The sequence below is a fragment of the Stegostoma tigrinum genome, chromosome 7 (genome assembly GCF_030684315.1).
Source record: "Stegostoma tigrinum isolate sSteTig4 chromosome 7, sSteTig4.hap1, whole genome shotgun sequence".
Lineage (NCBI taxonomy): Eukaryota > Metazoa > Chordata > Chondrichthyes > Orectolobiformes > Stegostomatidae > Stegostoma > Stegostoma tigrinum.
The window spans coordinates 73,884,388-73,910,907 of NC_081360.1; the positions used below are offsets into that span (position 1 = coordinate 73,884,388).

General features: G+C 40.3%; 1 protein-coding gene across 4 annotated transcripts in view; it reads left to right on the forward strand.

The window, feature by feature from the left end:
* thsd7ba (thrombospondin, type I, domain containing 7Ba) overlaps positions 1-26,520 on the forward strand; it is a 922,022-nt gene that overhangs the window by 434,873 nt on the left and 460,629 nt on the right. For all 4 annotated transcript variants that reach the window (XM_048535033.2, XM_048535035.2, XM_048535034.2 and 1 more), the window contains 2 exons: positions 16,642-16,797; positions 24,119-24,322. In XM_048535033.2, the coding sequence (XP_048390990.1) occupies positions 16,642-16,797; positions 24,119-24,322 (360 nt within the window). The remainder of the gene's footprint in view (positions 1-16,641; positions 16,798-24,118; positions 24,323-26,520) is intronic.

Genomic DNA, 26,520 nt, shown 5'->3' on the forward strand with positions numbered 1-26,520 from the left:
TATTTGTTTTTAATTCCTTTTCATGAATTACTAAAGGCATAAGCAAGAATTTTTAACTGGATGCAGAATATTAAGAATAATGTGAAAAAGTAACATGCCAACGCCCACAGTGACATTTTACAGTTGAAAGTGATAAACAGGGTTTTGACATCTTGTAATGAGATTGAAACAGCTTCTGTCCATCATTTTCTTTCTTGGAAATGAAGTCAGATTGCTTTTTGATCCTGTACTGTGGACTTGTATAATAATAAATGGTACATTTGCGAATTTGCTGACATGTTCTTTGTTAAAAGTCAATGCATGGAGTCTAAAGTATTGTTTCTACAGTTACCAGTGTAGTTTGTTAATGGCTTTTATTGGAGATCACTGCACGAGATCATAGACATTGTTAATTGTATGTACTTAATGAAACATAACAAAACCTTATTTGTTCATAGCTAATGAAACATCTCAGGCTGGGAAAAGGTGGTGCTTCTAGCTCCCAACGTTATAGATTCAATTATAAGCCAAGCTAAGTGTTTTTACAGTGTGTCAGTGCACAGCCCAATACATTATGCAATTTATGATACTGATGTTTTCAAAATACATTCAGTTTAGCAGCACGCAGCAGTACTGTTTAGTGTCAATTAATCAATCTTAAACAACCAAATTTAATGAGTTTTTGACAGATATCAAGGAGGAAATAGCATGTAAGATTGTAAGAGATTGTAAATATAAACGGGCCAGATTTTGCATAGAGACGATGGCCTCTGTTGGGAATGAGTCCCCACCATTCAGCTCAGGAAGACTGAACAGTACTTTATGGTTATCAGGTAGTTAATTGCTTTAGATTGTGGCTCCATTGTCATGCGGGAGGTTGGCTTCACTCTTAGACCTGTCAGCTTTTGAGACCACTGCTATTCTACAGTCATTCAGCCAACAAGGACTTGAAATCCAGGGAAAGAGAGCTGGTTCATGAGGGCCAGTCTAGAAGGTGAAATAACTCCAGAGAGGCTAATATTCCATCACCAAGTCACTTCTCATTTACATGCAGGAAGTTCTTGACCTTGGAATAGACTCATCAGATTCAGCACCCAGAGTGTCAGCATCTCTAACACGGCTTTTCTTTATCTGTCAGTTAGGACTCCCTGATTGAGCCATTTTAATAGGCCCAATCAGGGAATTTGTTTTATATGACGTCCAGCTGGCTGACCTCCTTACAATCATGACAGATAGGACTGTGAGGGGTGAGGACCAACAGTTGAGACACCAGGGTAAAGTTGATAATTGGGCTTCTCTTGATTTGGGGGTCATGGTGACTGAACCTCTGTTGGACTCAGATTGTCTTAACAATAAGGACTCTTTCTCCACTTCATCAATACCTCATCACCAGAGCCTACAGTCAGGCCACTATGTTTTATTTGATAGCTTTTCTGTGTGATCTAAGTGACAGCAGCAGTGAGAGGAAGCCATGAACTAGCTACTTAAGGACCTGAATTGGCCCAAGGTGGGGTTTGCTGCCTGATGCCTACAAAATCCCAATGGAAGTGGTGGGACAGGCAGGGCATGGTATACCTTCACCAATTTTATGTAATTCTGGCTACCAACTTGCTTTTGGACCTTAGTGGTGTGGGAGAGGGCATAACATTCCAGCTTGTTTCCTTTCTATATAAACTGCGATAGAAAGAAATATACCTGAAACTAGTGGATGTTCATCATATCTAGGTAATGATGAGATATGAGTCTTCTGACAAAAGTACAGATGCAAAGGGCAGTTTTTGGAAACAGTGCAAAGAGGATGTTGCATATCATCAGAGAGGATAAACTCTGTAGACATGCAGATTGGTAGGAATGGACAGGAAAGAGGCAAAATTGGCATTCACAGAGTAGATCACTCTGTCACTAATTGAGTGACTTGAATGGACATTCAGTTTTGCATTTTAGTGCCTTTGGCCATGTCCAAACAAAATATGGGAGGGTGGGGCCGTTGCAATGACTGTAGTACTCAACATTTAGATTCCTGCCTCGATTCTCATTGTGTGGTATTGCCATGGTTATAGGATAAAGGTGCAACTATTGAGTCCACATGCAACAGTTGCATCCTTGCCTCAGCTTTTATGGGATTGGGCATATTTCAATGAGGATCATCCTGTTTTGTTATGAAATGTGGCTCACATCACTTAAAGGCGTTGCAAGCTGTGAGGATGCCTCATCTGGAGCCAAAATTGACAGGTGTGTTAAACAGCTGTCTATTTCTTCACGTGTCATAATGTAATGCTCTATGATAAATTCAATATATTTTTACTGCAGTGTTTAGAATAGGAAAGTGAAAATTAAATTGACAAGCATTACAAAAGTCTTTAGAATAAGTAACATATTATATTTCCTGGTTTAAAGTAATCTGCTCTTTTGCATTCAAGAGCCTTGAGATTAAGATTTTAGTACTTCCTTTCCTCGCTGTAATTTTTGATTGGTAGTCCAGCAATCTGTTACCACTTTGGAAACAATCATTACTTTCAAAAGTCTAAATGTCTTCAGCTCTAGAGGATTTGCTGACACTGCAATACTTTGATGTCTGAGTATGAATGCTTAGTTAAGCTCCAAGTCCACTATTAAATTCAGCTCAGCAGGGGTTATTGATGCATTTTGTGATTTTTATTTTCATCAGTTTTATGACAAGTTACTGGTGTTAGCTTTCTTGAATTGGCTTTGAATCTCTGTCTGTTTATTTTTGCATTTTATTGAGCATCTGAAGTACATCCCACGTTAAATGAATAGTGAATTCTGCACATTGTGGGTACTTGGTGATTTGACATGTGAGCGTATGGAGGCACACTGGTGCCAATGATATAGGTAGAAAGGAGGATGAGGAGTGAATACAGGGAGTAAAGAAAGAGGCTGAAAAATAGGATCATGAAGGTAGTGATCTCTGGGTTACTGTTAGTACCATGCTCTAATGAGGCAAGGAATACATAGATAGGGCAGATGAATGCATGGCTAAGAAGCTGGTGTGGGGGCAGTTTTTCAGGTTCTTGGCTCATTATGACCTTTTTGGGGCAGGGTTGACCTGTATAAGAGAGACAGGTTGCTTTGAAACTGGAGAGGAACCAGTATCCTCTTAGGAACGTTCGCTAGTCCTACTTGGGAGGGTTTAACCTAGAGTGGGAGGGGCTTGGGAACCAAAGCAAAAGGTTAGCAAGTGGAGGGATTGAGGGGAAAGTAGATGTTAGTATCAGTATATCCGAAAGGAACAATAGACAAAGACATGTAAATGAACACCATGGTAGTAATGGGCGGAAGTATGTTTATTTCAATGCAAGGAGCATTATAGGTAAGGAGGGTGAGCTTAGAGTCTGGATCAGTACATAGGACTATAATTTTGAGGCCATTATAGAGACTTGGTTGAGAGAGGGATAGGACTGGCTGCTCAACTTTCCAGAGTTTAAGTGTTTTAGATGTGATAGAGGGGAAAGTAAAAGAAGTGGAGGAGGTGCATTATCAATCAAGGGGAATGTTATATCTGCACTCAGAGAGGACATACTGGAGGGCTCATCCACTGAGGCAATATGGGCAGAGCTCAAAAATAAGACCTGTGCAATCACTCTGATAGGATTATACTATAAGCCCCCCAAACAGCCACTGAGGGTTTGAGGAATAAATATGTAGGCAGATTATGGGAAGATGCAGTAAAAACAGAGTAGCTGTAATGGGAGACTTTAACTTCACCAATATTGACTAGGATTCCTTTATAGCAAGAGGCATAGATGGGGCAGAATTTGTTAAGTGCATCCAAGAGGGTTTCTTGAAACAATATGTGGATAGTTCAACCAAAGGAGGGGCCATACTGGAATAAGAAAGTGTGGTTCTGGATGAGCACAGCAGGCCAAGCAACATCTATGGGTGGGCGTTGTATTGGCTAATGAGCCTGGTCAGTGGGAGAACATTTTGGAAACAGTGATCACAATTCCTTAGGTTTTGAGGTATCAAGGAAAAAGGACAAGTCAGGAAATTGTGGGAATGTATTAAATTGGGGGAGAACAAATTATGTCAGTATTAGGCAGGACCTAGAGAATGTTCATTGGGCAGAGCTGTTATCAGGCAAATCTATGCTAAACATGTGGGAGTTGTTCAAAGCCCTGCTGATGAGAGTTCAGGATCAGCATGTTCCAGTGTGGAGTAAGGACAAGGATGGCAAGGTGAAGTACCCCTGGATAATGAGGGAAATTGTGAATTTCGTCAAAAGGGAAAAAGAAGCTTATGTACGGTTTAGGGAACAAAAATTCCTGTGAGGAATATGAAGAAAGCAGGGAAGAATGCAAGCATGGAATTAGGGGAGCAAGAAGGGACCATGAAATGACCTTTGCAAGTAGGGTTAAAGAGAATCCCAGGGCATTCTATGCACAGATTAAAAACAATAGGATAACCAGGGAGAAGGTAGGACCACTCGAGGATAAAGAAGGGAACTTGCAATTGGGGAAACTTGTGAATGGAGGAAGAGAATGTGGTCAAGATAATAAATAGTATTTTGTACAGTATTGACCCAGGAGAGGGATATGGAGGATAGTGCAATTTGTGTGGAGCATGCTAAAATGCTCCAACACTTTGAGGACAAAAAAGAAGTGGCTTGGGGTCTCTTGAAGAACATTAAGGTGGTAAGGTCCCCAGGGCCCAATGGTGTCTACCCCAGGTTATTGAGAGAGGCAAGAGAGGGGATTGCTGGAGCCTTGGCAAAATCTTTGTACGGTCACTAGCCCCCAGAGACGTCCCAGAGGAGGGGCGAGTAACAAATGTTATTCCGCTGTTCAAGAAGGGAAACAGGGATTATCTAAGAAACTATAGACTGGTGAGTCTCACATCAGTGTTGGGAGACTTTTGGAGAAATTCCTAGGGCTTGGATTTACATGCATTTGGAAAAGCATGGCCTAATTATGGACAGTCAGCGTGGCTTTGTGTGGGGCAGGTTATGTCTTACTAAGTTAATTGAATTTCTCAAAGCGATCAATGAGAGAAGAACAATAGATGTTGTCTACGTGGATTTTAGTAAGGCCTTAGTCGTGGATTTGTTGATTGTGAAGAAGGTTGTCAAAGGATACAGATCAGTTGCCATTATGGGTGGAGAAAATGCAGATGAAGTTTAATCCGTTTAAGTGTGAGATGCTGTAAGGTCAAATGTTAAGGAAAAGTATACAATTAATGACAGGACCTTGAACAGCGTTGTTGTATAGAGGGAGCTTAGAGTTCAGGTCCATAGTTCCCTGAAAGTGGTCATGCAAGTAGATAAGGTGGTAAAGGAAGGTATTGGTCAGGGAATTAAGTGCAAGAGTCAGAATGTCATGTTGCAACTTTTTAAGACTTTGGTCAGGCCACACTTAGAGTGTTGCGTTCAATTCTGGTCGTCACATTACAGGAAGGATGTGAAGGCTTTGGAGAGCATGCAGCAGAGATTTACCAGGAAGCTACTTGGATTAGATGGTATGAGCTATAAGGGGAGGCTAGAAAAACTGCGTTGTTTTTCTGGAGTGGGAGAGGCTGGGGGGAGACTTGATTGAAGTTTGTAAAATTAGGAAATGTATAAATAGGGTTGACGGTCAGAATCTTTCTCCCAGAGTTGAAATGTCTAAAACCAGAGCACACGGATTTAAGGTGAGAGCAGAAAGGTTCAAAGGAGGTGTGGGGGCAGGTTTTTAACACATAGTGTTAGGATTTTGGAATACTCTACCAGTGGTGGTGAAGGCAGATGAGGTCGGGACTTTTACATAAGCAAATGAATATGTAAGGAATGGAGGGATATGGGCCAATGGTAGGCAGAAAAGGTTTAGTTTAAACATAGAACATAGAACATTACCGCACAGTACAGGCCCTTCGGCCCTCGATGTTGTGCCGACCTGTCATACCGATCTCAAGCCCATCTAACCTACACTATTCCGTGTACGTCCATATGCTTATCCAATGATGACTTAAATGTACCTAAAGTTGGCAAATCTACTACAGTTGCAGGCAAAGCGTTCCATTCCCTTACTACTCTCTGAGTAAAGAAACTACCTCTGACATCTGTCCTATATCTTTCACCCCTCAATTTAAAGCTATGCCCCCTCGTGCTCGCCGTCACCATCCTAGGAAAAAGGCTCTCCCTATCCACCCTATCTAACCCTCTGATTATTTTATATGTTTCAATTAAGTCACCTCTCAACCTTCTTCTCTCTAATGAAAACAGCCTCAAGTCCCTCAGCCTTCCCTCGTAAGACCTTCCCTCCATACCAGGTAACATCCTCGTAAATCTCCTCTGCACCCTTTCCAAAGCTTCCACATCCTTCTTATAATGGTCAAAGAAAGAGTAGGGCCGATCAGGGATAGCATAGGGAACTTGTGTGTGGAGCCTGAGGAGGTAGGGGAAGCCCTAAATGAGTTTTTTGCTTCTGTCTTTACGAAAGAAACGACCTGTGTAGTGAATGAAACCTTTGAAGAGCAGGTGTGCATGCTGGAATGGATAGAGATAGAGGAAGCTGATGTACTGAAAATTTTGTCAAACATTAAGATTGACAAGTCGCCAGGCCCGGATCAGATTTGTCCTCGGCTGCTTTGGGAAGCGAGAAATGCAATTGCTTCGCCACTTGCGAAGATCTTTGCATCCTCGCTCTCCACTGGAGTCGTACCTGAGGACTGGAGAGAGGCAAATGTAATTCCTCTCTTCAAGAAAGGAAATAGGGAAATCCCCGGCAATTATAGACCGGTAAGTCTCACGTCTGTCGTCTGCAAGGTGTTAGAAAGGATTCTGAGGGATAAGATTTATGACCATCTGGAAGAGCATGGCTTGATCAAATACAGTCAACACGGCTTTGTGAGGGGTAGGTCATGCCTTACAAACCTTATCGAGTTTTTTGAGGATGTGACTAGTAAGGTTGATGAGGGTCAAGCTGTGGATGTGGTGTATATGGACTTCAGTAAGGCATTTGATAAGGTTCCCCATGGAAGGCTCATTCAGAAGGTCAGGAGGAATGGGATACAGGGGAACTTAGCTGCTTGGATACAGAATTGGCTGGCCAACAGAAGACAGCGAGTGGTAGTAGAAGGAAAATATTCTGCCTGGAAGTCAGTGGTGAGTGGGGTTCCACAGGGCTCTGTCCTTGGGCCTCTACTGTTTGTAATTTTTATTAATGACTTGGACGAGGGAATTGAAGGATGGGTCAGCAAGTTTGCAGACGACACAAAGGTCGGAGGTGTCGTTGACAGTGTAGAGGGCTGTTGTAGGCTGCAGCGGGACATTGACAGGATGCAGAGATGGGCTGAGAGGTGGCAGATGGAGTTCAACCTGGATAAATGCGAGGTGATGCATTTTGGAAGGTCGAATTTGAAAGCTGAGTACAGGATTAAGGATAGGATTCTTGGCAGCGTGGAGGAACAGAGGGATCTTGGTGTGCAGATACATAGATCCCTTAAAATGGCCACCCAAGTGGACAGGGTTGTTAAGAAAGCATATGGTGTTTTGGCTTTCATTAACAGGGGGATTGAGTTTAAGAGTCGTGAGATCTTGTTGCAGCTCTATAAAACTTTGGTTAGACCGCACTTGGAATACTGCGTCCAGTTCTGGGCGCCCTATTATAGGAAAGATGTGGATGCTTTGGAGAGGGTTCAGAGGAGGTTTACCAGGATGCTGCCTGGACTGGAGGGCTTATCTTATGAAGAGAGGTTGACTGAGCTCGGTCTCTTTTCATTGGAGAAAAGAAGGAGGAGAGGGGACCTAATTGAGGTATACAAGATAATGAGAGGCATAGATAGAGTCGATAGCCAGAGACTATTTCCCAGGGCAGAGATGGCTAGCACGAGGGGTCATAGTTTTAAGCTGGTTGGTGGAAAGTATAGAGGGGATGTCAGAGGCAGGTTCTTTACGCAGAGAGTTGTGAGAGCATGGAATGCGTTGCCAGCAGCAGTTGTGGAAGCAAGGTCATTGGGGTCATTTAAGAGACTGCTGGACATGCATATGGTCACAGAAATTTGAGGGTGCATCCATGAGGATCAATGGTCGGCACAACATTGTGGGCTGAAGGGCCTGTTCTGTGCTGTACTGTTCTATGTTCTATGTTCTATGTTCTAATGCAGTGACCAGAACTGTACACAATACTCCAAGTGCGGCCGCACCAGAGTTTTGTACAGCTTCACCATAACCTCTTGGTTCCGGAACCCGATCCCTTAATTTGGTGTCATGTTTGGTATAACATCTTGGGTTGAAGTGCACGTTCCTGTGCTGCACAGTTCTATGTTCTATGAAAATTGGTATTGGGTACATGTAGGGGTATTGGAGTACGGAAAAGGGATGTGGGGATTGAGTGAGAAAATGAGTGATGATTACAGTGCCTAAAACACTGTTATAGAATTAGGGCAATGTCAGAATGAACAAAGATTGGCCTTCAGATCTTCCAGCCTCTGTCCTCACCTGTCTTCTGTTAAATCTTGGGGCTACTTTGGGAGGTAACAGCCCTCAGCCCAGCTCAGTCTGGCTTCCTCATCATGAAAGTAGAATGGCAGGAACTGCTCAACTACAGGCAGCAACAATGGTTTTGGGAAATGGGCCGATTTGTGACTCTAATTCAAGGATCCAAAACTGGGCCTCTGTTTTTCAAGAGTGGTAGCTCAGGTAATATTGGATGTGGCTATGGTGTAATACAGGAAATGTTACATTGCATCTGAACAGCACTCATGCAGAACTTTATCATTGGTTTAGCCCTGCCAGTGATGCATCACAGCAAATAGAAGAGGATATAATTTAACTTTCATGAGTTATTAAACTGCATTCATACCACAAAATTTGAAGCAAGCTTGCTCCAGCTGAAATATTAATAAAACAAACTTTCCCTTTGAATGTTCCAATATTTATTTGAATGCTGTAGCTCTAGAAATGGGGCAAAGAGTGGCACCAGATTAGAGATGTTTTGAGAATGGTACACTAAATATTCGTTTTAGATTAAATATTCAGCTTCAACAGTAATGACAACAAGTTATAAATACAGAGTTCCAAGTTTTGGAAACGTATGCATTTCTCATCAATGTTGTAAATCTGTAAATGTAGAAACGCTTATATCCACCTCAGTTTTATTTTAGATATTACTGATGGAATGTTTTTGAATATTTAATGAAGTCCTTTTTACATTTGTGCTCATTTGCTATCTGTACTCCAGCAGATGATGCATATTATACTTTCTGCATGCTGATTAATTACTCCATTGTTGCAGGACCCTGTTTATATGAATGCCAGTGACCTATCTGAAACCTCTATAGACTATCTGGTTGAATGCAGACACAAGTTTGCAGTGATGTCAACTTCTGTATTTCTTTTGCTCAAAGAAATGCTTAAATTAGTGCAGAATTGTATTCAATTAAAAAATAAAGTGCTTTTTTCCTTCGTGTTCTATGAATTTGATAACTAGAATCTAGTATTATCAATTCTTTTTTTTAAACAATCTCTATTTTAAACAACAGCTTGCGTTTATATGGTGTCATTAATATCGTGAAATATTCCAATGCTTTGTTGAAGTGTTATCAAGTAATATTTGACGTAGACCCACAAGAAAACATTAGGTCAGAGAACCAGAATATTGGTTAAAGTGGTAGATTTTGAGATGCATCTTAAGGGAGGGAAAGAAAGAGATGGAAATCCAGGGGTTAGAACCTCAGTAGCTGAATGCCAAGGCAACAGATGTATGGGGTCATCACCACCTGCGAGTTCCCTTCCATGCCAGACGTAATCCAGCCTTGGAACAATTGTGTTGTTCCTTCGGTGTCACTTGATCAAAATCCTGGAATTTCCTCCCGACAATCGCTGTGGGTCTACTTGTGGCAGATGGATTGCATTGGTTCATCACTTTCTCTCTATTTGCAGTACTGTGGTCTGAAGGGCAATTAAGTATAGGAATCATATGTTGACCTTATAAATGATGTCCGTGGAAGGACGAAAACAGGCATAATAACCCATGTTGAAGGATTGCTGTAACAGATGGACAAGAGTCCTGAAATGAATGAGTGCAGAAATCTTAGAGGTTAGGGTTGGAGGATGCTACAAAGAATGAGAGACACCACACTCTTTGAATCAATTTTAAAACAAGGATGATGACAGAACATGAAACTATGTATGCTCACAAACACAGGAGTGATGGGTGACTGCTAGAATATGGGCATTAGAATTTTTGATGAATTCAAGTTGATGGGAGGTGGAAGGCAGAAGCACAACTTGGACAGCATGAGAATTGTCAGGTTTAGTGGTAATAAAGGAATCAATAATGGTATTAGCACCAGAAGTGGGGCAAACTCATGTATTGACACAGGGGTATAAGTAGGCAGTTCTTGTGCTGGAACAGTTATTTGGTTGGAACCTTATCTTGTGATCATAGATGACACAAAGGTCAAGCCTTGTGCAGTTGCCAAGGTAAAGAACAGAGTTGGAGGCCAATGAACAGAATTCTTGGTATGGACCAAAGGCAGTTGATGCAGTATTTCCAATATGCAGTTGAAGTGCATTTCTGCTCCTCCGACATTTATGAAGATGAGCAGTACAGCAGATTAGAAACAATGGAGCAATAGAGAGAGGTGGTGGCAGGGACGGCTGAATTTTATCAACATATTTATAAAAGCTGGCAACTTTTTGGAAGGTGCTACTTAGGTGCAGCTTTCAATTGGGAAATAGGTTTTTGGATGGACTGAAAAGTAATGTTACAGGAGCAGGAAAAATAACAAATAACTGGACAGTTGAGACAGGGAAAGAAATAATCAGTCATGAAGAAGGGTGATACCCAAAACATTGACTGCTCCTTTCCTCCAGACGCTGCCTGGCTTGCTGTGTCCTTCCAGCTTTCTGCTTGTCTACCAAAGAATTAATGAGTCCTAAGATAATAAAATGTGAGGCTGGATGAACACAGCAGGCCAAGCAGCATCTCAGGAGCACAAAAGCTGACGTTTCGGGCCTAGACCCTTCATCAGAGAGGGCGATGGGGAGAGGGAACTGGAATAAATAGGGAGAGAGGGGGAGGCGGACCGAAGATGGGGAGAAAAGAAGATAGGTGGAGAGAGTATAGGTGGGGAGGTAGGGAGGGGATAGGTCAGTCCAGGGAAGACGGACAGATCAAGGAGGTGGGATGAGGTTAGTAGGTAGGAGATGGAGGTGCGGCTTGGAGTGGGAGGAAGGGATGGGTGAGAGGAAGAACAGGTTAGGGAGGCAGAGACAGGTTGGACTGGTTTTGGGATGCAGTGGGTGGGGGGGAAGAGCTGGGCTGGTTGTGTGGTGCAGTGGGGGGAGGGGACGAACTGGGCTGGTTTAGGGATGCAGTAGGGGAAGGGCAGATTTTGAAACTGGTGAATTAATGAGTCCTACTGTTTCACTTGTTTCACAGCCTTTATTCGGCTCAAACCTCAGCTGTCTTTAAACTTAAAGCTACAAAGCACAATGAAAAACAATGAATTTCTTATGAACAAATACAAAGTTGCTGGAAAAGCTCAGCAGGTTTGGCAGCATCTGTGAAGGAGAAAACAGAATTAACATTTCGGGTCCGGTGACCCTTCCTCAGAAATTTTTTTTTGTTCCTGATTTACAGCATCCACACTTCTTTGGGTTTTTAATTAATTTCTTAGACTCAATCGTATTTATGTTGGGACAAGATAACAGATATAATTTCACAACAAAAGGCATTTTCATTGAACTGACACACTTCCACACACACAAGGCCTCCCACCCTAAACTCAACTTCCATACCCATAAAATAAATCTTGAATACATGGATCCTGAAGCTAGAGGTTCCACATTAATTGACAAAGAATTGATTACCTCAGTAATTTCCATATTTCCTACCTTTTTAGTTAACCAAGCAGTCATTTGTTGACATGTTTAAAACTGTTTACTCTCTTTTGCAGACTCCCTCTTTCTATCCTTCTTGCTGCAACATTCCTAACCCCTCTAACATCCTTCCCCTAACTTGCAGCCTCCAGTTCCCTTCCCCCTGCCACCATGCAGTCTCCCTCTCTCTCTTATGTTCCCACCATTCAGTTTCTTCCTCTCTCCCTTACCTTCACTGCCTCACACTTCCACTTCTCCATGACTCTTCCCTTACCATCTATTCCTCTCAACTTCTTCAGCCTCCCCCTGTTTTGTTTCTGACCCTTTCAATACCCTGTGTCTCATTTCCCACCCTCCTTTCAGAACCTGTATCCTGCCTCTCTCTCTCTCAATCCTCTCTCTCTTCAAATCCCAACCCCTGCAAAATCCCACTCTCTTGTTCTCCTGTCTCTCTTTCTCTCTACTCTCTCTCTCTTTAAACGTCCTACCCCTGCAAAACCCCTCTCACTTGTTCTCCAACGCCTTCAATGTTCCCGTCTCTCATCCCCCGTCCTTCTTCCTGGCCCTGTATGTTCTCTCTTTCTCCTCACCCAGCAATTCACTCTTGTCCAGCCTTGGTCCTAGCAAATCATGACTCTCACATCCTGTGATCATGACCATAATCTTCTACATCTGACAGGAAGAGCACATCAGTCTACTAAAGGCCATCTTTGCACTTTAACATTCTACGGACTGCTCTGAAAACCTTGCTCTAGGATATCTTGGTGCCTACATTTTGTATTTTAAAAGAAAATTTAAATTAGAGACAAGTTTCAGTGAAACATATTAAAAAAAATCTACTTACTATTATAGATTTACAATATGGTGGCATGATTAGGTTTTAAAAAAAACACTTAGCTGCTCCCCTGCTGTGAGGAGCTCTCCTTACTGAGTTTCTCCAAGGTCAGCTGTGAACTCTGATGTCCAGAGATACTTAAAACTAAACAGCACTAGCAGTCAGTGTTGGAGGCTGAGGGGTAACCTTATAGAGGTTTATAAAATCATGAGGGGCATGGATAGAGTGAATAGTCAAGATCTTTTCTCCAGGGTAAATGAGTCCAAACCTAGAGGCCATTGTTTAAGGTGAGAACGGTATGATTTAAAAGGGATCTAAGGGGCTGTTTTTACATTCTGAGCACGTATGGAATGAACTTCCAGAGGAAGTGGTGGAGGCTGGTACAATTGCAACATTTAAAGGGCATCTGGATGGGTATATGAATAGAAACAGTTTAGAGCGATATGAGCCAAATGCTGGCAGATGGGGCTAAATTAATTTAGGATGTCCAGTCGGCATGGACGAATTGGAACAAAGGGTCGGTTCCCCCGATGTACATTTCTATGACTCTGTGACCTCCTCATCATACCATGTACCTTCTTGTTGTTCCTCCAGTAAAAACTGTTGCTCTCCCACATTTGCTCATGCTTACTCTACTTGATCACATTATGTTTTTGTAAATGCAATGTCAATTTCTCCTTTCAGGACTGGAAAATTTTCCTAAAACAGATGTTAAGATAACTGGCTTATCGTTAACTAATTTATATAGAGTCATAGAGCCAAAGAGCATGGAAGCAGACCCTTCAGCCTAACTTGTCCATGCTGACCAACTTTCCTAAACTGAGCTAGTCCCATTTGCCTTCATTTGGAACACCTCCCCCTAAGCTCTTCTGGTCCATGTACCTGTGCAAATGTTTTTTAAATGTTGTATTTGTACCCATCTCCATCACTTCCTCTTGGGAGTTCATTCTGTAAATGTACCTCAATCTGAGTGAAAAGGTTGCCCCTCTCACCTTAAACCTATGCCCATTAGTTTTGGACTCTCCTACCCCGTGGAAAAGACTTAGCTATGCACCTTATCTATATTCCTCATGAACTTATAAACTCATATTTTAATTTTTATTTCAAATCACTTTGGCGATTTACAAGTTATTTTCTAAATTCTATAATATTCCTTGCATTTTCAGTGTATGAAAGTTACTTAGTGATTGGCACTATATTCATTGTCTCAGTCAGGGAGAAGTGGTACCATTGCTTATCTTTTCCCCTTCTTCTGGTTGAATTCTGCATTGAGACAATTTAAAACTTTTGGGGACAATCTTTGTCATTGCATTTAAAACCGGCAGCTGTTGGCTTTGCAGTGAAGACATTACCTGCGTTGTTGCAACTGACCAGATTCAGGCAGTGCATACACCACCACAATGCCTGGAAAAGGGAAAGTTTTGTTCTGAGCTGCTGCACTGTCTGTTTGCCTCTGACTCCAGAAAAGCAATGCCTTTTTTTTCATATCAAGGGATGCTTGCTATCACACAACCTTCACTCATAAACTAGCCAGTCACTGAATGTTATCACATCAAACAGATGAAACCATCATCCCATCATGTAATGTGATTGGATAAAAGGGTTATTGCAGCACTCCCCTCAGTCACGGTCTATTGTTCAAAGTGATTGAGTTTACACCAACCTGAATAAACAGGTTATACTTTAATGTCTATCAGCACTTCAAGCGAGGGGTTCAGCATGGGACCTGGCATTGGCGGTGGTGTCAGTGAGGCGGTCCCAGCAGTGAAGAGATAAACAGTGATGAGTCCGAATTTGGTGGGCTCAGCACAGTAGCGGCGAGATGGTAGAGGAGGGGTGGAGGCATTGGTGAGCTCATGATGGAGGTGGCAGAACAGAAATAGATGCTTTCAGTTAGTTTTTTTGTTTTCAAACTTCTCAAAATGTTGCCACGTTGCAATTATTATTTTTACTGCATTATTGACTGTAAGATGCAAGTGGCAATAAATTATTCAATTCAATTCAATTTTTGTTTCAAGTTGATGCTTCCACACAGCACAATTGCTTTCTGATAACTTTGCATCTTCCAGCTTGAAGTTATGTAAATACTTGGCAAATTTGAAAGCTGCTATTTCATTCATTTAAAGTGTTGTTGTGAATTTAAAAATATTACTCAGCTCTTTCAGTTTACTTAACACATTTTTGATATGAAGTGTTGTTTTACAATGCTATAATGAGCCCAATGTGAGGTGATCTCTGTTAATCAATGATGAATATCCTGTTGATTTAATTCAAAATTTCTGTGAAAATTCAGTGGTGTCAAAGCCAAACACGATGACACAAGTGAAATTCACAACCACAATGTAAATGTTTCATCAGTGACTTGACAGAAAACATTGCTGACTTCTCCCTCAAAATAGAAACAAGTTAAAATCAGCTTCTTAAAAAAAGAGATTAGCATGCTAATCAATTCCTGGCTCTGATGTTCTTGCCACATTTTTTTCTGATGGAGATGCCAGCACTACCCTCTCACCCAGCTCTTGGATCAAAATGTCGGAACAGGTCTCAATGCAATCATTATAAAAGCAAAATACTAAGATGCTGGAAATCTGAAACAAACACAGAAAATGTTGGAAAAATTTAGCAGGTCTGGCAATAGCTAAACAGAGAGAAACAAAGTTAATGTTCCTAGTCCGGAATGACTCGTCTTCAGAGCTGAAGGGGTTGGAAAATATATTTTTAAAACTTCTTACAGAGTTGGAGGTGGAACAAGGGCAATGGATGGCCTGAAGTGAAAGAGAGAAAATCCGGTTGATGATGGTGGTAAAATGGAAATGGAGATACAAAATGGGTATAAATTAAGATGTGAAAGGGAGAAAATAGGCCCTGTCTACTGAGAGCAAAATCAAGACTAGGTATGGGGCTGAGGTAGGGAGACAATGTAAGAAAATTAGAGATCAGACATCATGCAGTCTGGTTTTGAAGTTGTAGAACTCAATATTACCTCTGAGAGGCTTTAAATTACCCAAGCAGCAAATGAAGTGTTGTTCCTCCAGCTTGCATTGTGCTTCATTAAAGTATTACAGTAGGTCCAGGACACAAATGTTATTTTTTAAATTTCTGTCCCGTCCAGAGTCATAAATGCACTCAAAATGTAGGCAATCTGTTTCTCTCTTCACAAATGGTGAAAGACCTGTTGAATTTCTCCAGCATTCTCGGTCGTTGTCTCGATGGCGTCTTCACCAGCTAATTTGCATATTTAAAATGGACCTCACCTTGGGATCTTCATGCTGCCTGCAGTTTAAATTGCACTGAGATTGGGGATGAAAAGATTGTGCAAGCTCTCCGTTCCATTGCAACTAACTCCTCATATTCCATTACTTCTTCACCAACACATCTCACTCGCTCACTCACCCAATCCAACCTGAACTCGGTGGCCATGTATTGTGAAACCTAGATCAAGACCTTGTTAGCCACGCCAAATGACTAGGATTTATTTTGCATGTGATTTGAGTTATAGAGTAATCCTGAACTTATTGCATTTTTCTGGAGGGAAATTGCATTGCATTTTTCTGTTTCTACTGGGGAATGTTGTGTTAGTTTTTGCTCATAAGCTTGCTTTCCAGTGAGTGCAAGAGATTCTTATAATTAGGTTCTGTTTGCGTTCCTGTGAAATGCTGCTGTGAGTCTCACTACCCCTGCAATTTGTTGGCTGCCACTCTGGTGTCAGATACTGTATTTAAAATTGATGCCTTACAATTTGACCACATATTTAAAGATAGTCACTTGGCTGAGAGCTGTGCAATTTCCTCATTCTATATTGCCGTGAGCCCATCCTGAATGAGTATACTTAGAAAAACAGAAAATTGGAAGGGCTATGGAATTAAACATTGTGCTTTCCTAACCTGCAATTGCTTTGGGCTTTGTGTTTCTGAGCCAAGGAATTCTTTCTTACAGTGCATTACTGAAACAGCAAACTTTAACACTGTTGAAAAGTGAGAATAATAACCTAGTTTTGCATTTTTTTCAGTGTTCAGACCAGTGGGTCACAGCCTGTGCATAGGACCAATGCCAGTTACTTCACAGCTTTGTACTATTGCCTGTCCTACTGACTGCTCAGTTTCAGCCTGGTCGGCATGGAGACCCTGCATCCCTGAGAGCTGCCAGGATCCTCAACGGACTAAAGGTTTCAGTCTTTCACTTTTTCATTTTAAATTGACTCTTTGCAATGATACTCTCACCAACCTTCTAAGCAATAAAATTTTAACTTGCAATATGTTTCAAATTTAGAAAACTCAGTCATAGTTTCAATTTCATGTCAAAATATATTAAACTCAATGTCTTTTGCAATCAAAATATTTCCATTTAGAATGAGCTACACCAGTTATCAGAATTAGAAGTAATAAGTCAGCAAAAAGTGTCTAAAGGTTTATTAGTTATAAATATTTTACTTGAAATTTACAACTCTACAAGTTATTCCAGGATTCAAGTTTTCTCTATCGTCATCTGATTTGTTTCTAAGAAAAGCACATCTTTCCTTAGCAGAGTTGCACTTCTCGCCAGGGTATTCCATTTAACACCCATCATTTTCTGTGAATGATATGAACATTAATCAGCTGTAATTCAGAAGGTTTTTTTTAAAACAATTGTACAATAATTATCAGTACCTGACAGAGCACAGCTACACAGCAAATGAAACTAAACATTTAACTGAACCTGGGGTTTTGTTATGTTCCTGCCTGGATAGATGAGGGGCTGTCAGCTATATGGATTGGATTCAGAAAAATACATTTAATATTTTTATGGTACAAATTTTGGCTTTGAAGAACATTAATCATGCTAACGAATCAGTAGCACTTTGTTTCAAAGTTGGGAGATATATTGCACCATTGTTTTACTCTTTGTTATGGTTAGATATAATGAAAGTTTTCTCTCCCAGTTGGTTTTAAGAACTTACATAATGTGTGCTCCAACAGTCCTAGTGCAGTTGTAGCCCTCAATTAAGGAGCACCGAATTGCACTGAATTCAGCACTCGTTGTAACTAAATGGTCAACTGCAAATGGCTTTTAAGGATAATGTTTCAGGGCATGCTGTGCTGTAACTAATAATTATGCACATTTTAGTGGTAGAATAGGAGACCATTTATTTTGTATCTTAACACGTGAGCTTTTCTGCCATTGATCAAACAAGTATGTTTGGTGGTCAAAAATGTAAATAGAAGAGAAGATTATAACAAAAATGGAATAAAAGAAAGACTAAAAGCATGTTCACTAAAGCAAAATTATTGGTATAAGATTGAGAATTCTTTGCTTTAAATTCACTTTAGCAGATATTACAAGGGAAAAAGACCCACCCTGTAGAATGCCACCAAGTTTTCAGAAGCATGGAAAAACTGAAGTAAATCATAATATATTGACTTGATGATATCAAGTTTGGGCTTGGAAAGGTCGCATATACCGGAAGTAATATAAGGTGTTAGACAATGAGTGAGATCCAAAGGATGCAATCATCCAATGTGAATCCTAAGCTGATAGGGATCAATTGAATTTACAAAAATGTTGACAGTAGTTTAGAAGTGTGTTGGAAATAACTTTTCCTGTGAGTATGATGACACATAGGTGCATCCATTTGGAGAGGGTAAAGTGGCCTGAAAATCAAAGAAGAGATGCCTAAAGATTGGGTGAAGTTGAGAGGCATACATCTTGCGGATGATGTGATCATGAAGGCCATGGTTTTATTGTAGTCCAGAGAGTGGAAGTTCTGAAAAACCCAATAGGTTTCAAATTCGACGCCAACGACATTAGCCCTCACTGACCACAATCAGTGTGTCGGATTTTGAGGCCATGTAATCCTAAGCGTTCAATTAAAACCCCCTACGTCTCAGATTATGGAAAGGGCTGTGCAGAAGATGTGGGAACACACATATATCAGTAAGCAAAGTGAGGATAAAAATTAAGGGGTTCACAGTCACAACATCGTGAAAGAGGATTGGAAGGTTGCTTTGCCAAAAGCTAATGGAATGGATCCCATAAATCTTGAATTTCGGAGAACATTGAAATGCTGAGGACAATGAATGTAAATTCATGATCTTGTGAGATAAGAGAACTCATAGTGGGGGTAGGGGCGTTGGAGGGGGTGGTGACTGACATAAGGGAACAACAAAGAACTGTGGATGCTGGAGATCTGTAACAAACAGAAACTGAAATTGCTAGAGTAAAAATAGAAATGAGTTTATAGCATTACCTTAATGTTAAGCTAGTGATGCTAGTTTTGTTTAATTGTTTTGTATTCAATAAAGTTTGACTTAGTTTAAAATCATTGAAATCTTAAGATATAGCTTTGTCTTTTAATTATTGGATGTTCATGTTTCTCTTTAATCCCTTATAGAGCCATTACGATTTACACTGGCTATATTGTCCCTTTGGACAAATACACTATTCTTACACCCTGATGCCTCACAAGCAATAAGCTCAGATTGAACTGTGCTTGATCATAAACCCTAACATGACGATACCCTTTATGGCACAAATCTTACAACTGCAGAAATTACAAGAATTAATATCTGGACTGAGTTGGGAAAACCCCTTGTGCAATCCCAATTTCAGAAATAGTTACCACCTGCCTGCTCAAAATGATTGAGTGAATTCAAAAGTTGAACTAAACTCATCCCCCATAGAAGGGAAACGTGCTGAACAGTCCAATTTCTGACATATTTTGATTCCTTAAGTACTTAAACAATGGAATTTCTCCTATATATGTACATAGATACACATGTATATATACATCTGTGTTTTAATGTAGGAATTGTGCGTTATTTCATAGATGCAATTTATTTTAATTTAATGGCCATTCCTTTAATATCCTGTCCAGTGTTTTTCTTGTAACTGCTGAATTTGTCTACGTATATTAGTACATAATTGTCACATGTTTTCTTAGAGCCATACAGCATGGAAACAGACCTGTTAGTCTAACCAGTCCATGCCAAACATAATCCCAAACTAAACTAATCGCATTTGCTTGGTCCTGGCCCACATTCCTCCAAACCTTTCTTATTCATGTATTTATCAAAATGTCTTTTAAACATTGCAATTGTCCAACACTCACTTAGGAAGTTCATTCCACATGTGAAGCACTCTCTGTGTTAAAAAAAAGTCGCTCGTCTTTTTTAAAATCTCTCTCCTCTCATCTTGAAAATGTGTCTCTTGGTCTTAAAATACCCCATTCTGGGGGAAAGGCAACCTCCTATTCTCCAGTGAATAAAGTCCCAGATTATCCAATCTTTCAATATAACATAAACCTTCCATAACTGGCAACATCCTGGTAAATCTCTTCTGAGCCCTCTCCAGCTTACTATGATATCCTTCCTGTAACTGGGAAACCAGAACTGGATACAGTATTCCAGAAGAAGCCTCACCAATGTCCTGAAAAACCTCAACATGATTCCCAACTCTGACACTCAAAGGAGTGAGCAATGAAGGCAAGCGTGCCAAACGCTTTTTTAACCATGCTGTCTCTACAAGACACAAACTTCAGTGAATTATGTTCCTTAACCCCTAGGTCTTTCTGTTCTACAGCACAACCCAAGGTCCTAATATTAATTGTATAAGCCCTACTGTCGTTTGTTGTACTGAAATGCAATACCTTGTATTTATCCAGATTGAACTCCATCTGACATTTTCAGCCCAATGACCCATTTGTTTTGGTGACTAATATATTAGAACATCTTTTATGCAAATTACAATTCAGTCAAGCAAATGTGTTTTATGAATAAAATACCAATATTATCATGAGGTTTGAGTTATTGGAGGAAGGTGAGCCAAAATGGCCAGCTTTCTCTTTAGTAGATATAAGAACTGCCCCATCAGACTGAAAGGAAAAATTACAGCAGTTAGTTTTTGCATGAAGTGGACATTAGGGAATACCGCTAGAGGAATTGGAATACATCATGTTTTATTTCATTTCAGTTAAGTTTTGTTATGGAAAATTTAGCAGTTCGTTTGAAGAAATTCAAAGCAATGGTAAACTATTCCATAGTGATTCAGGTTACTCTTCTCAACAGCTTTGAGTGCAGTGCATTAAATATTCTTCTTATGTATTCTGTAAGAGAACTGTGTAAAATATATCAGGTGATCCGTCCTTTGCCTTGCTGTTCATGTTGACTAATTTCTCATTAACTGGGTAGATGGGTAAGGCGTCCACTATCTTGCCTATCCTTTGGCCTATGAAGAGCCTTAGTTGGCCAAAATTATCGCCTGCTTAAGACACTTAATCCATTTGCATTGCAACAAAATAGTGGTCAGTTGTAGGCAGGTGAAGTGAAAAGCTCAAGTGCCAAGCAATAATCGTCATCATTAAGAGAGAATCTAACCACTGTCTCTTGACCTTCAATGGTGTCCTCAGCACTGAATTGTCTACTATTAATTGGGGTCATCATTAAGCAGAAACTGAACTGGACTTGCCAAGTGAACACAATGTCTACAAGAGCAGATCAGAGGCTAGGAATACTGCGACAAGTAGCTCACTTTCTGACTCCCCAGAGACTGTCTGTCATCTACAAAGCACAAGTCACGAGTGTGATGAAATACTCGCCACTTACGTAGATGCGTGCAGCTCCAACAACATTAAAAAAACTTGATGCTATCCAAGACAAAGCAGCCAGCTTGATTGGCATAACATCCACAAACATCCAACTCCTCCAACACTGATACTCAGTAGATTCAGCATGTACAGCCGATAAGATGCAGTGCAGAAGTTCACATAATATCCTCAGACAGCACCTTCCAAACCCATGACCGCTTTCATTTAGAAGAACACGGGCAGCAGATACATGGAAACACTGTCATCTGCAAGTTTCCCTCCAAGTCACTCACCATTCTGACTCGGAAATATATCGCTGTTCCTTCACTGTTTCTGGATCAAAATGCTGGAATTCCATCCCTGGTGGCATAGTGGGTTAATCCACATCATATTGACTGTGGTGGCTCAAGAAGAGAATTCACTATCACCTTCTCAAGCTCAATTAGGAATGGGAATTAAGTGCTGGGTAGCCAGTGATGCCCACATCCCATGCATGAATCAGAGGAAAAAGGCCCTTCAGTTCTGCACTGATTTATCTACACGAAAACCAAATTGTTGCCCATCCCTAATTGCTGTTGGTACTTAAGGCTATTTCAGAGGAATTTGAGAGTCAATCACATTGCTGAGTGTGTAAATCATATCTGTTGAAGACCAGGTAATACTTCTTTCCCTAAAGGACACTTGTGAACCAAATAGGTTTGAATGACAACAGACAGTGGTTCCCATTAATGTTGCTTATTTTTTAAATTCCAGATTTTATAATTCAGATTCACTATCTCCCAGGATGGGATTTGAACCTATGTCCCTAGGGTGTTCGAAGTGAGCTACTGGCTTGGCCTGAGGATTGGTTGTCTGACAGAAGGCAGTGGGTTGGGATAAAAGACTCTTTTTCGGAATGGCAACCGGTGACAAGTGGTGTCCCGCAGGGTTCAGTGTTGGGACCACAGCTGTTTACCTTATATATTAATGATCTGGATGAAGGGACTGGGGACATTCTGGCGAAGTTTGCTGATGATATGAAGATAGGTGGACAGGCAGGTAGTACTGAGGAGGTGGGAAAGCTGCAGAAAGATTTAGACAGCTTAGGAGAGTGGTCCAGGAAATGGCTGATGAAATTCAATGTGAGTAAATGTGAGGTTTTGCACTTTGGAAAGAAGAATACAGGCATGGACTATTTTCTAAATGGTGAGAAAATTCGTAAAGGAGAAGTACAAAGGGATCTGGGAGTGTTGTCCAGGATTCCCCAAACGTTAACTTGCAGGTAGAGTCCGTGATGAAGAAAGCGAATGTAATGTTGTCGTTTATCTCAAGAGGGTTGGAATATAAAAGCAGTGATGTGCTTCTGAGGCTTTATAAAGCTCTAGTTAGGCCCCATTTAGAATACTGAGTCCATTTTTCGGCCCCACACCTCAGGAAGGACGTACTAGCCCTGGAGCTTGTCCAGCGGAGATTCACATGGATGATCCCTGGAATGGTAGGTTTAATGTATGATGAATGGCTGAGGATCCTGGGATTGTACTCATTAGAGTTTAGAAGGTTGAGGGGAGATCTCATAGAAACTTACAAGATAATGTATGGCTTAGGAGGGGCAGACCCTTGGAAGTTGTTTCCGTTTGGCGGCGAGACTAGGACCTGTGGGCACAGCCTTAAAATTAGAGGGGATCAATTTAAAACTGAAATGAGATGACATTTCTTCAGCCAGAGAGTGGTGGGCCTGTGGAATTCATTGCATGGAGTGCAGTGGAGGCCGGGACGTTAGATGTCTTCAAGGCAGAGATTGACAAATTCCTGATCTCACAAGGAATCAAGGGCTACGGGGAGAGTGCAGGGAAGTAGAGTTGAAATGCCCATCAGCCATGATTTAACTGGCAGAGTGGGCTTGATGGGCCGAATGGCCTTACTTCCACTCCTATGTCTTATGGTCTTATGGTTTTGGATTATTCACCCAGTGATAGCAAGTCATCACCTCCTATTGTGCTAGGTGACCACCTAGAGTTTTGCATCAGGAATTTGCACCATAAGCTTTCACAGTGAAAGTGTGAAAAGGGATAGATTGCATAGAAATAAGGACAGATTAGCTATTAATATGCATGGAAATAAGTTTAGTCATCAGTTTATTTTAGAACTCACTGCTTAAGCATTAAGGGTAAAACCAAAAATGATTTATCTCAATGACAGTAATCTGATTTTTTTTATTATTCTCATATTTCTGAACTTTCTCACTATTGCCCACACTGCTCAAAGCCTGGAAAAGTTCTGACAACTGTCATGAATTCTTGTTCAATCTAGTAAGCTTCAATGCTTTTCTAAAAGGCTTACTAACAAGCTGATATAGGTTTGTCACATCGCTGAACTTGCTTTGCTTTATCGATGATATTGGATAATTCTGTTTGCAGGATAGCCACTTTTGCAAGGCATTTACGCATATTTATTTCTAAAGCATATGGATTGTTTGAAATGCACAGTCTTTGGTGTTGATTTTGTTACTTCTGTAAATCAGCCTGAAAAATGTTATCGCCGCATCATTGGAAAAGGACCTGCAGCTAAACTTTTTTGTGGAGTACAGGTTCTCCATTAATTGTCACTACTAAATATGTCTTTTAAGCTTTTGTATGATATTTTCTTCGATAAAAACTCATGGTGGCCAGGTCATTCATCAATTTTTTTTACTACTATCATACCTTTCATTGTTTATTTGCAATAGATGTGGCTGATTGAAAACAAAGATGACATTTGGATTTTAGGAGAGCTCTAATGCATTTTGAGATTTATAGAAGGTTATGCTGTCACTTTTTGTAATGAAGCTTTAAGAATATTGCAAAAACATACCAATCAAAATGTTATATTGCAGCATCATTATGGATAGATGAAACATTTTTTGGTTTAAGTGCTGTATACTTATTCATTGTAAGTTTCAATTCAATTGTAGGCTTTAAGGTGAGAAGACGCCATGTTATCAGAGAGCCAACTGGAAATGTGGGAAGGTGCCCACATCTTGTAGAAGCCATTCATTGTGAGGAGCCAGTCTGCTATCATTGGCATGTGGTTGAACAGAGCCTCTGCGTGGCAGAAAATAATCAAACGTGTGGCAGAGGGACCTACAACCAAACAATATTGTGCAAGAATAACCAAGGTTAGTCACGCACTAAGTCAGTTCAGATTGAGAAAGCTATAAACTGGCCAAATCAAATTGTAAGGTACGAATTCGCGTACCTCTTAACTTTTTGTTTCTTGTAAAATTTTGAGTTTCAACTTTTACAGTTCATAAAATCAGAAAACTTGTATTTAGCCTTCAAAGTTTTTGTGTAAATTGGGTATTAATTGTTAGTTTATGCTAAAAGTTAAACATGATAAAATCAGTGCCTACTTTATCAATTTATTGTTATCAGTCTTTGCATCTTCCTAATTATTGTTCAGTGTCTGAATGTAAAATGGATTATACATCAGCTTAATTGAAAAGGAAGAATTACATTCACAAGGTTGTTGGGTTTTAGCAGTCTACCTTTAATTTAAGTAAAATGAGCAGGCTTGTCTGATCTGCTCAGCAGCCTGCCTGACAGAAAACCTGGAAAGCTTGAACGTTAGAGACTACTGGCATTACTTGCTTACTGCAAAGAAGGCACAAGGTGTTGTAAACCAGAGCAACAATCTCTGTGCTAACATTGTATGGACCGACAGCCTCCAAACTACGACAAATGTGTTGAAAATATCAGATTGCAATCTGCTTTAAACAGTCCATTTGCTACCAGGAGAAGAGAGGGCTGGCAACTGAAGGGTAGCTAGTCAACATTTCTGCCTGGTTTCAAGCCCATCTGAATCGTGTTATTTGATTAAAACAAAAGAACTGTGAATGCTGGAAAACAGAGAGAGAAAAAAACAGAAATTGCTGGAAAATCTCAGCAGGTCTGGCAGCATCTGTGGAGAGAAATCAGAGTTAATGTTTTGGGTCCAATGACCCTTCTTCAGAAGGTTCTGAGATAGCTTTGAGGTAACAGTGTTTTGTGGGGTTCACCATACAGATGTGTGGATGGAGCTCGTACTCATATTGGAAATATTTTCATGAGGAGCTAAATTGAGGCTGGAAGATTTGCTTAGCTTTAACTACAGAAAGAGGTCTCCAGGACAAGTCAGACTGTGAAAGACAGTTCTGATGTCAACTATTTCCAGGCTGAGAAAAGAAAAGGCCAGCAATAAACCCTGAAGAGTTGAGATTCATTTTGGATTCGTTCTGCAAGTATTAAATAACCACATAAATGACAATGTTACATATCTGATAGTAAGCATTTTCAGTTTTATTAAAAGTTCTTCTCTGTAGTTTGAAGCGTAAATTGCATGCAAAAAATTATGTTTATTCAGTATTTGTTTTCAGTTTGCTTGCTGGAGTAAAGATCTTTAAATGTGGAATTTTGTTGTGATAGCTATTTAATTATTAGCTGTAAGCTCAAGTTTCTTTTTAAATGTCTTCAAGTGGATCATAACAATTGAGTTAAGCCATGAGTTGTGTTCCTTTGATTAGGTGCAAGTCTTATATTTTCTGCTTTGTAATTGTAAAGATGTATCTGCACCAATTAATTTCGGCTGTGTCCCAAAGTAAACCTGAATGAAATTTCTGGCTTTTATAAGTGGTTGCATTCAGCAAACAATAGAAAAGTAAATTTTCTGAATCTCTCAATATTTTGAGTGGCTGATTCCAGATGGAAAAAATCACCAATGTTCCATGCTACTTTGTGTTTCCATTCTACCTTATTGCTCCAATGTGTCAATCAGTTTACATATTTTGTACATGTTTGAGATGTAGATAAAATTTTGTGCAGGGAACTTTAGAAAGAGATGCCTATGAAATTAAAATGACTTAAAGTTAAGTGGCTGCACTTTAATGTTTTGACTGGAAAAGCTGAAAAAATTGTTTTCATGATCAATGTCAAAGTCTGCAAAAAGGTAATAGAAGCGATGGGCAAAGACAAAAGAAAAATTAAATAATGTTGCAGTGCAAAATGGAGTTTACGTGGCATGTGGTGTAACAGTGTAGCCCCACCAATCCATTCTTTGATGCATGAGGAAACTCAACTACTGGTGCGCGAGGCACACGTAGGGAAATTTAAACACATTAACACTTTAGAACATCTCTCCACAGGACGGCAATGTGCAATATTGACAAGAGTATCAGGTAAATTGAATGTTGGTGACAGTGTCTGGAAGTAGATACAGGACAGATGCCAATTATTGGTGTCTCTAGGTGAAAGCACGCTCACCCATGATTCAACTTGTGGATGACTTACAAGGAAAAGCAGCTTTTAATGCCGGCATTGAAAGTTGCCAGTATCTGCCAAT